This window comes from Ciona robusta, chromosome 7 (genome assembly GCF_009617815.1).
Source record: "Ciona robusta chromosome 7, ASM961781v2".
In the NCBI taxonomy this organism is placed as follows: domain Eukaryota; kingdom Metazoa; phylum Chordata; class Ascidiacea; order Phlebobranchia; family Cionidae; genus Ciona; species Ciona robusta.
The window spans coordinates 4547176-4558474 of record NC_143241.1 but is presented as its reverse complement, the minus strand read 5'-3'; the positions used below and the strand labels follow the sequence as shown (position 1 = coordinate 4558474).

At 36.8% G+C, this 11299-nt stretch overlaps 2 protein-coding genes across 2 annotated transcripts in view; one reads left to right on the top strand and one right to left on the bottom strand.

Moving 5' to 3' along the window:
* On the top strand, nt 1-1681 carry LOC149733987 (uncharacterized). The gene is made up of 3 exons (XM_089880756.1): nt 1-134; nt 478-651; nt 1324-1681. The coding sequence occupies exons 1-3, from the start codon at nt 74-76 to the stop codon at nt 1500-1502; spliced, it is 414 nt and encodes a 137-aa protein (XP_089736882.1). The 5' UTR covers nt 1-73; the 3' UTR covers nt 1503-1681.
* Nucleotides 1682-2774: 1093 nt separating this feature from the next.
* LOC149733985 (uncharacterized) overlaps nt 2775-11299 on the bottom strand; it is a 42661-nt gene continuing 34136 nt past the window's right edge. Inside the window, exons 105-121 of the mRNA XM_089880684.1 lie at nt 11077-11286; nt 10757-10972; nt 10438-10644; nt 10172-10366; nt 9982-10077; nt 9631-9753; nt 9312-9527; nt 9003-9188; nt 8307-8546; nt 7831-8150; nt 7608-7763; nt 7402-7527; nt 7178-7296; nt 6769-6979; nt 6444-6625; nt 5212-6385; nt 2775-5095 (exon numbers count right to left, since the gene is read on the bottom strand). Of these exons, the coding sequence (XP_089736810.1) occupies nt 3293-5095; nt 5212-6385; nt 6444-6625; nt 6769-6979; nt 7178-7296; nt 7402-7527; nt 7608-7763; nt 7831-8150; nt 8307-8546; nt 9003-9188; nt 9312-9527; nt 9631-9753; nt 9982-10077; nt 10172-10366; nt 10438-10644; nt 10757-10972; nt 11077-11286 (5780 nt within the window). The 3' untranslated portion in view covers nt 2775-3292. The remainder of the gene's footprint in view (nt 5096-5211; nt 6386-6443; nt 6626-6768; nt 6980-7177; nt 7297-7401; nt 7528-7607; nt 7764-7830; nt 8151-8306; nt 8547-9002; nt 9189-9311; nt 9528-9630; nt 9754-9981; nt 10078-10171; nt 10367-10437; nt 10645-10756; nt 10973-11076; nt 11287-11299) is intronic.

Sequence of the window (11299 nt, the reverse complement as noted above, 5' to 3'; positions counted from 1 at the left end):
AGACTTAAATAGAATACTATGTATAGCGTCAATTTTAACAAATTTATTGTTGCAGATTTAGACATAAAGCAAAATGCGTTGTTTTGTTTCCACAATTCTGGTAGCATTCTTCGTTTCTCAAACATCTGCAAAATGTAAGATATATTACTTTCTTACATGTTATTTTAAGATGTAGTAGGGTGGGGAAAGACGGGACACCTTTAGCACATAATATCTAAATATCCTGATCGTGTTTTAAACAATTAGAAACGGTCTATGGGAGTCGTAAGGATGTGGTTTTATAAATCTTTAATTGAACGAAAAAACACAATAAAAAAGTGTCCCATCTTTCCTCACCATACCTCCCAGACATAACTGTATAACCATAGAACACCCACGTTAAAACGAAAAATTAGTATTTAGGAGAGCTGCTTTGGATTTGTATGTCTGAAAGTAACAGTTATGTATGTTATCTAACACCTACATCGTCTTTTTCAGCTGTAGTAAGCGTCGGTTGCACCCAGGCCAATTGCCTTGTAAACCCATGTATTGGTGCCATGTGTCCACGAGACAGTGGTGCCGTGTGCAAGCCTAACTATTGTGGCGGCTCTTGTGATTTTGATTTCTTCAGCAACGGTGAAAAACTTACAAGAAGACAATGCATTTTGGACTGTAAGATTATTAGCCTATTATGCTTAAGCTTAACTTCAAAATGCTGGTTGCTTAAAACCAGGAATGCGTCTCTGGTCAGAACTTTAGGTTTCATAACGCGTCTAACTATTGTAGGACCTAACACGTATAGAATAAACCTAAATTAGCAGTATAGTGGAGTAGGGAAAATGGGCCACAGTATAGTGAACAAAGAACGATCAAAGGATTCTACCGTATCCTCACAACTTTCACATTGATGTTAGTTGTTTAAAAGACTATCAGGATTTTTGGATACTGTGTGCTAAAGGTGTCCTGTTTCCCCCATCCTCTTATATGTGTATATCCCTTTTATCAAACCTGCCTTTACGCTGTCATTTAAAAGCTATATCTGCGAATAGATTAGTGTAGATAAACTTCTTCATATGGTAAGGTGGGGGAAGTTGGGACACATTTGAACTCAATTTTCTCGTCCAATGTGGCAGTAAACAAGGAGATTCCAAAGAATTATAAAACTATATGCCCAAGATTCCCATAGACCGTTGTTAACTGTTTAAAACTCGATCAGGGTATTCGGATATTATGCGCCGAAGGTGTCCCATCTCCCCCCATCCTACTATACCAAGGCTACTGTTTCACATGTTCCATGAAGTTGTCGCATTTCGTTGCCTAAACCTGTTCTCACTTTATCCCCAGTTTGTCCATTGAGTCACAACCTCATTTGCGACAAGACAGAAGAGAGTCTTTGTGCTGCAAACACCTGCCCTAATCACCCCCAAGCAATCTGCAGGAAAGATTGTTACTGCACTGCCGTGTTCCATGATCCAGTTACACTTCTGCAGTACGACGACTGCAATGCGGTTTATCAGCTTTAAGAGTTTTGGATGGAACTGCGCAGTTTTAACCAGTGTATTGTAGTATACAGTTAAAATTCAAGAACATGCCATTTATACTTTATTTATAAGCATGCTTTTAGAAGATCGCTATCAGTTGCACGAATGTAGGCTATTAACCAAATGCAGTTTGTAAATCAAATAAAACTTGATGCATATCATAGGACGTGGTTCATGTGTTGGCTATTTATCACCATTGCGGGAGTATGCGGCCGGATTATAGACAAACCATCGTCAACATCGTCAACAATGAAACATTGAAAAAACATGGACGCATTACGTGGCCAAATCATGGACGAAACAGAAACAAAATATTGTTTCAACGAGTTTTTGAAACAATATTTTGTCCTGTTTTGTTCATTTTTTTTGTCTTCATGTCACCCCAAACCGTCATGTTTGTTTTTGATCTATCGTGCCTGGAACGTTTTTGTTTCAAAGTGAAAATTTGGACCGGGTGGTCACTATAAAGTACGATGGGGAAAGATGGAAGACCGTAGTTAATTGTTAAAAACACGCTTAGTATATATTTGGATATAGTGACCTACAGTGGGGGAAGATGGGATATATATCGCCCAATATTTTCAGAATCAAAATACATGATGGTTTTGGGTGGTACCACGAATTAGTACTATTATTCCTTTATTAATTGACAGCAATTGAAAAAATATAATAAAAAAACACGAGGAGTCATTTAGCAATTAGCACAAGTGGAATTTTACAAATTCCAAAACACAGGGTAAGACGGGACAGTTTAAAATCATTGTCAATTTATTTAATAAGTGTATTTATTATTAGGAATACAAATAAATGATACGAAATAATACTTTACGCTTTGAAAATCAAGTTTAAACATTCCTTTTTCTTGCCCCACTGCTATAGTTACCTACAATGTTGTACGAGTATTGTTTAAAAGACGATGGGTATTGTCTAAACATCAATTGATAAATAATGTATTCTACAAGGGCATATGAACTTGCAATACCAGAAATTGATAATAACTTTTAACCAAGTGTACATTTTTGCTAAAAACTTGGTACTGCTACACTGTTTTTTTTGCACAAACCACTTCTCACAAATTATCTTTAAGTGCAAATGGCTAAATTTCGAATATATTTTTCATGTAATTATCTTTTTAATATATCAGTATTTTGGATTATTGACAATTAAGAATTTAGACAACTCATTAGTAATGACTGGGGAATCAAATTGAATGTGAATGAATGAATGTAACTTACTTTATCCTCGCGTGGCCGGAAAACGACAGTCGTTATCACACGGGTTTAACACCTCGTGCCAGCTTACGAGTTACCATGTATGTTACTTTGTTGGTAATTATTTTTTTTGGATTTTTTCTGTTTTTTTTATGTATTTCTGATAATTTAGACATACCCATTAGTAACCACTGGGTTGGAGCAATTGCCGTTAAGTGTCTTGCCCAAGAACACATACGCCCACAATGGTAGCAGCATCGAGCCTTGAACCCATTACCTCTGGGTTACAAGCAGGGGCGCTAACCACTATACCACGGCGCCGGAAATCGCCGATATGTATCTTGTCCATGGACACATACGCAGCGGACGAGCCTGCGTATATAATCACAGAGAGCCTACCTAAATATATATTTGGAGAACCATGAAATAACGTATACATATATACTTGTCACTTACACCACAACGAATCAATATAAACTAACCAATTAATTTATTTATTTTAAACAAACTTACCACAGAAACAAATAAAACTTAACATAAAACAAACTCTATAACATGTTCTTAAAGTCTGTTTCGTTTTAATATTGAAAAGACCTCTTTCCCCTTAAGGCATATGAAGGAGATAATAAATGACAACCAACCAACGATTGGCATAACTACTACCAATAAAAGACACAAGTCTATACAGAATTTTTCAACCAGATCAAGTCCATTTCCATCTAGACAATTGGCACCTCGCATGCACAGGTAAATAACAATTGCCATCGAATATACAGCACAGGAAATACAGAGGAACGATCGTATCAGGATACCAATGTTTACATGGGATTCCGTGGTCGGTTCTTGTACTTTGGATTGCTGGGAAGCAAAAGACAGAATATCTGACAACGAATCGTCGTCTTCTGCTTTCCATGGTTTCTTCGGTGGATAGACTCGATGTGTAAGAACGTGTGGACGCTTTCGTTTGGATAAGTTGCTTAAACGGCTCCTTATAGACCTTGGTCTCAGATAAAAAGATGATCTGTTACTGAGACAATGCTGTTCCGGTATATCGTCGAACAGTTGGTCAAGATTATCTTTGCTTGATTCAGATGACCTTGAATTGCTGGGATCTGTTGGAGTTGGAATATTGCTTTGTACGCAGTACTGACTGTTGTTTTGGATTGGAGCATTTTGATTAAATTTATTCTCTTCATTTTCCAGCACAAGTGAAGAACCAATGGGGAACTGCGAAGATAAACTAGTTCCTGGTCTATTGTAAGAGTTTTGACGCGAACTTGAACTGCCCAAGTTAACATTGGAGTTTGAAACACGACCGAAATGTGTATTTCCACCATAGACATTCTGGTTTGTATTTCCACCATCCTCACAGGCAGTACTACTATGTTTCCACGAACCGTGAGCTGAGGGTGTAGGAAGAAAGTTTGCTTTGATGGTGAAGACTCCAGGACGAGATGAAGATTGATTTCTTGACCTTGACTGTTTTTTAAGATTTCTTTGTATTTTTGAACCAGCAGCTGAAGGAGCTTGATAGTGTTGATCTTTACCTACTTGTACATGTTCTTTTGTATTGCTTATGTTTGATGATACATTTAACAAATCTTGTCTTGATCGTACCACGAATGGAACGTTTGGTTTTCTAGATGCCGATAGATTCATTTGTTGCACGTTGTAAGTAAAGTCTTCTTCCCCTTCTACCACCCAACTTAAGTCTGGTTCATTTTGTCTTGCTTCTAACACTTCCACATTTACCTCTTTGAGTGTGGAAGCTGATGAGCCCGGTGTATTATTAATATCTGCTTGAACAGATTTTGATGCAAGGTGTAAAGGGTAAGATATGACGGTGCTTTCAGATTCTTTTTCTTTTATTCCTTTTCTATTACCCTGTTCTAGACTTTGATACATATCTAAACAAGCTAAAGCTTCTATTGCTTTTTGTCTGCTTCTTGATTCAGCTATCTCTTTAAAATAATCTGCATTAAAACTGGGTAAGCTTCCACTAACAGCTGACGACCTTTCTAAGTTCTCATCTACATAACTGTCTTCAGACCTCTTAAACATACTTGGAAGAAATGCACGTAAGATTCGGCCAAGCACAGACCTAACATCTTGCTCTTTCGCTTCCACTTTGCTGTGATGTGGTAATGGTTCGTTTAACAGTTGATGGCTGATTTTAAAATCAGGGACAAATTCAAAGGGATCTTCATCAGAATGTGGAACTTCATGGCTCAAAACCTCCATAGCATTAAGGAGGTCTGTTGAATTAGAATCTGAAATAGCTTCCATCAGTTCAATGGTACTACCTGTAGTTGATGGTTGGGAAGGTGGGGGTAATATAGGAAGGTCATAGGATTTGCTTATAATCTGCAAAAAATAAAATCATGGTTAGACATGTGTAAAAGCGGAAAACGGAACATCAGATGAAAATGAAAGAATAATATTGTCAAGTGATGGTTCGGAAAATATTGGAACATACTCACCTTGTTACAATATTTAGCAGCATCAGCAGTGATGTTGAAACTTGTTCTTAAAGTGTTTTCAAGGTAATCAACAAGGTCCTCTTCAGTTAAAGGATTATCCACAACACTTATCTGAGGAATTGATTCATTTGGAGGGGGAGCAGGGGAAGTAATCGATAAAAAGTCATCTTCTGGAAGACTTTTCTTCGAAATAATGTTGCTAATGCATGTTCTTATGGACATGAAGATGATTTTGAATCCGGTCCGAATAAAATGGAGTCCCTGCCAATAACTGAGGTTGTCTTCAACTGCTCGTTGAAATTTACCGGCTGCGAGTCTGCATGTGAGAAGAGACAAGAGAAGAAATATGGCAGAAGTTGTGATTGGAAGAGCTTGGTGGGAAGTTGGTAGCAAAGCATTCAAAAACTTTTCATAAAGCGGGATGGAATCATCATGAACTGTAGTAAAGTACAGCAGTGGCTTTGAAAATCCAATTATCCAAGCACTGGTCAGTAAACAATGGAAAGAAACAGTGAAAGAAATAATGATCTTCTCTGTGCAGCTAAAGTTGGATGAAAGTGGATGAGATTCACGTGACCATATCCATGAAAATGGATGATGACGGAATATTATTCCAATCACGGTGGTGAGTTTATTAAGGAATGTTCCACTGAAGAGAAGTGGTTTGTTGTGGATTTGAACAAGTGGGAAAGATGTTGGGACACCATGATGAAGTCCTACACCACGCTTGCCAGTTATTTTATCCCAAATTTGCTCTGTGATGGTTTTTGAATTTGTAGTCATGTTAACTGCTGTCCATTTTCGACAAGAACAAGTATCTCTTAACATAAGGGATGAGATGCCCCATTTGCAAGGCTCTGGCTTTTGAAGCTTCGATTTTACAGCTTCAATGCTGTTACTTGTAGATTTTACAACTTGCCTTACCAGCTGAGCACTTTTAGTGATGACCAGAGATGTTATGCTAGTCAAAGAATGGTTACTAAGATAGGAAGACAGCTTGGTGAATTTGTTGGCATTGGAAACACTGGCAGGTGGTGAAATGTCAATGATGGAAATGTGAGATGAATTATGATCTTCAGTTTCAACAGGTTTGTGAACACAAATAATATCAACACGAGTAGGTGTTCCAATACAAATCGGTAACTGCATAACTACAGTGTCTGTGAATCCAGGTCTGTAACACAATGTGATGTTTATAGAAATAAAGTTTTGGTAAATAAATTGAAATGTACCTCAAGAAACTGTGAAAAGATTGTCGGATCCAGATAATTGGGGAAGATGTTGTGTTTCCAACCACTTTGATGAGAAGATCAGTGTCACTTTTGTTCCATTCAGTGAGTAAAGTTAACTCATAAACATGAGGTGGATTAGGTTGGTTTGAAGAATATGTTGGTGGTGCCATTGCCAAATATCTCTGTTGCAAATATTGTGATTATTATTTACATATGAGGATTCATGTTGTACAAATTAATACCAAATTAAAATAATGATATAAAATAACAGATTTGTGACACATTTTATTTACCACAGTAAGTAAGGCAGTAAGAAAAATCTAACCTTCCACCTATCTTTCTTATCAACACCACCAGCAATGATAAGTGAGATGAGAATTGTTAGAGCTAGAAACACCACCAGTGTAGGTACGGCGTGTGTGTCGGATACATAAGTGGTACGTGGGTTGCAGTCATAGTCAGCAGCATATATTCCAAACCTTGTTATGATTGGTGCATGCATAAGAGCTGTGGCTGTAATGTTCAGCTTGATGTACCTGTTGAACAAAATCATTTCTGTTCAAAGATGCAAAGATAGCGATGTTTAATATAAGAGTCAATGGTATTGTTGCAGAGAACAATAATATGCTTAGAAATGGTTGTCAATATATGTACAACTATGTTACATATTAAAAATATGCCTATATTTAAACAATGCTCAAATAATTAGTAAAACAATATTAAAGTAAATCTACCTTGCTTGGAATGTATCAAAGTTAAAAAAGAATTCTCTCCTGGTTATTCCATCAATAACATGGAATGGTCCTAAAGTTCTCCATGCAACACTGTGTGCTGAAACATGGATGTAGAATGTCTGAAAATAAAATATCTATTTAGTTTTTTTTTCAATAATTGGCAAAAGTAAGTAGGAATAAAAATTATGTAGCTTTATCCAGATCCTCAACTAATATTACAATACCTTGACATCATTTTCAAAGTTACGTGAGGTATGCAATCGGAAACTACCAATAATGTGATCATATTTTAAGTCAATGGTAACTGTCCATCCTGGCCAACTTAAATGATGTTCAGATGGGAGTGGAGCCTGTAATATAATACGTGGTTGTGTAAAAGCAGACAAAGCTATTTATTAATATTATTCATCTTTTATGATAATTTATTCACCTCCACTGGCATCCAATAAGCAGTAGTCTCGTGATCAAACATGTTATAAACCTCACATTCAACACCAACATCTGTTAGTAGGGCAGGTATGTGTTTGCTTTTCACATTATCTCTTGGTATTTTTAACCAATGTCCAAGATGATGAACCACTAATGCCTAAAGACAACAAGATATTACGATTTTATCCAAAGTGAACATATTAAATTTAGCAAATGTTTGAAACCTTATTCTGACAATGATCCCATATCTCTGTGTGGTGATCATCGTTTCCAGCATGGTGGTTAGTCTGGTGATCAACGGATCCATGTTTTCCACTGATTTGAAGAGATGCTTGTGGCTCCTTGTCAAACACCTGATTCACAGCACCAGTATCAAGATACTGGTAGTTGTTTACAGAAGGTATCATTTCTTCTGAAAGTTGAAGCCTTCCACTTGCAATAGATTCAACAAAGTTTTTGTCACGTAGCATCTCTGTTTTGGAGGTCACACTGACCAACTGACCGAATCTAACCAGGTCACGCAAAGTAGTTGCAATGACTCTTTCTGTAAACAAAATATCAACTCTTCATGATGTAATGTTATAATGTTGGATCATAAAACTAACTAAGTGAGTACATTGCTTTGAAACTGCCTTGCATTAAAATACTGGAATTATCTTATACCTGTGTGTTATAAAATAGTGTGAAAACATTAGTTTACCACTGCATTGTAAAGTATGTGGTTGAGGGTTCCACCATCCATTATATTGGCACACCAATGTTTTCTCATATTCCTTTCTCTCTCCTGCCACCCAGTGACCAACAGCATCTTGTTCAAAAGCCACATAATGCTCAGGGTCACACATGTATTTAACATGTGTTCCCATTGGAAAGATGTGAAGATCTGTAGCATTGACTTTACTAGCATGGTGAATGTAGCCAGGATCTCCACAGTCAACAACTGAAATAACTTGTTGTTACAATTAGCATTGTTGCATGAATAGAAGTCAATTATTTACAACATGTTGTATTTTTTAATGATTGAATATTACTTGCTTTCTACTTGCGTGGCCGGAAAAGGACAGTCGTTATAACACGGGTGTTCTGTTTCATACATCTTGGGCAAGCTTACGAGTGACCACAAATGTAACTATGTGGGTGATTATTTTATTGATTTTTTGTATGTTTTCATGTATGGCTGACAATTTAGACAACCCAAATGGTGACCAATGCGTTGCAGCAATTGCTGTTAAGTGTCTTGTCAAAGAACATATATGCCCACAATGGTAGCAGCTGTGAGCCTTAAACCGATATACTTTTCAAGGCTGGCAGGCTAACCAACTATGCCCTTATTGCAATATATGTAAAGAGAAAATTTCATATTTATGTATAAACTGTGACCCAAGCAGAAAGGAACCTTTGCATTGAAAAGTAGCAGGTGGTGACCAAGCTTGATCATAACTGCATTGCAAAGTCAGTTTCACTATCCCTGGTTTAATAAAGTATCCGTGGTGACATTTGTAGGTGATACGAGATAAATATGTTGTGCCGCTTCCCTCTCTTACAGAGTATAACTTCTCACCAGGATCTTGGCATGCTATGTCTGGTTAGAATATTTAAGTCAAATTATCATCAGTTGAATAAACATGACATAGGATTCTGTAATAATATTGTGCAGCTACAATATAAACATATTGTGATAAACAAGAAATAGGCTGCACTTCACCTATGCAGTTAAACTTGTCAATATTTTTGCTCCAGTTTCCGTATTCAGTGCACACCAAGTTAGTTGACAATGTGTGCATGTCTTGTAGATAGTAACCATGTGCACAAGACACAGATGCTACATCACTGTATCGGAAATGACGTGATCCATCTTCATTCCATCTACCCCCATCCACATACATGCGTGGTGGTGGTATGGGAACTGGACATTGAACCACTGTAGAAAAACTTGATTTGACCATTGTGAAAATTTTTTCTTATACATTGTAAGAGTGTTGTATGTTTTAACAATGTTGTACAATAGATCATTTGTAACTCACATGTGCATAGAATTTCATGCGGCTTTGGAACCCAGCCATGCGTGAGATCACATGACGCATTTATCTTGGTTTGTATTAGTTGGTTACCATGCCAACCATCTTCACCATGGTCAATAGAAAACCCTGTTCATTCAAAAAGTTGAACTAACTTTACAAATCTTAGAAATACATGTGTTAAGTTTAAGCAGGGTGAGATAGGAAAAAAATAAACAAGTTATCTTTGGTAAAACCAGACTTCATACAGAATATGCATCATGCTACATTATCATTGTGTTCTACAAAAAACATTTATCTTGGTTTAATGATTTTATTAAGTATAAAGTTGACCCATTATATTAAAGCATACATTACCTTTATCACATTGATATTGAACATTTGATCCCAGTTTGTAGGAAACTGATATAATCACTGCATTCTTTACACTACCAGGTTCATCACACTCATATACTGTAAACATTAAGCAATATAATTATACCATCATAAATACAGTTAACAGATCTGAAACACATTACATTATACATTGAGTTAAGGTTTAGCTTACATTTGCATTGAATAGAATCAGGTTGAGGAGTCCACTGTGCATTTGCATTACATGTTGAAACAACAGTGTTATGTCTGCTGTGTTGATTAATAAAATATCCTGACTTGCATTTGTAAGTGCTGGTTGAACCATATGTGGTGTCAGTGGTGATAAGGATGGTGTTTGATATTTGTGGTGCTGTTGTACAACGCTTCTCTAGAAAAACAAGGAAAACTTTAAATGGGGAAGTTTCTACAAGTTAATTATAGAGGGGGTAAGTTTATTACTTTGACATGCAAGTTTGGTAACATCAAGACTCCAAGTTCCATTGTTGGAGCATTTGATGCCAATGAAGTTTCTGCCGGCATATATAGATGTCCCTGCTGCTACATGACCATGATGACAAGCATAGTTGACATAAAAACCTGCTTCATACACCTTGCCATATTTTGTTGCATGTGGAATAGAGGTAGGTGGGGTTGGGCATACAACTACTGCAGAGTAAAAGGTTGGTCATTTACAATTATCACACAGTGAGAATCTTTAATTGTGTTTAATAATAAAAGAAGTGCATGCACTAACATGGTTGGGAATATGATAGATTACCTTTGCATGCATAGAGTGTTGTATCAGGTAACCATTGGCCAGGTAACTTGCACTGCACGTTAAGCTTATAGCTCTTTACTTCAGGTTCTTGCTCAGTCAGTAATCTTAGATAATAACCAACCCCACATGTGTATACAGCATTGCTATCTATGGCAGTTGTCTTATCCCATGATAAAACTGAATTCTTTATATGAGGAGGAGCAGGGCATTTGATTTCTGAAAGTAAATTGAAAATATTTTCCCTTCCTTTCTTTTATAAGCATTTAAAAATCTTATCACTTCACCACTGACTTATTAAACAAATTGTAGATTAGCATTACCTTCACAAAGTAGATTATGTGGCAGTGCTGACCACTCACCACCCAAACCACATGTAGACGTGTGTTGTTCATTAGCAACTGATTGTTTATTAAACCTCCAACCAGTTGAACATTCATATACAACCCATTCATCAATCTCATAGTAATTTTTTGATCGTGCATGGGAAAATTTGGCAAAAGGAAGATGTGGGGGGGTGTGGCAGGTCACCTCTGTTGAAATTTA

What these genes read in the sequence shown, in the direction of transcription:
- LOC149733987 (XM_089880756.1), top strand. Translation starts at nt 74, where the DNA reads ATGCGTTGTTTTGTTTCCACAATTCTGGTAGCATTCTTCGTTTCTCAA. An exon ending in TTCTCAAACATCTGCAAAAT is followed by an intron (nt 135 to 477) that starts GTAAGATATATT and finishes CGTCTTTTTCAG; the next exon opens with CTGTAGTAAGCGTCGGTTGC. An exon ending in AAGACAATGCATTTTGGACT is followed by an intron (nt 652 to 1,323) that starts GTAAGATTATTA and finishes CTTTATCCCCAG; the next exon opens with TTTGTCCATTGAGTCACAAC.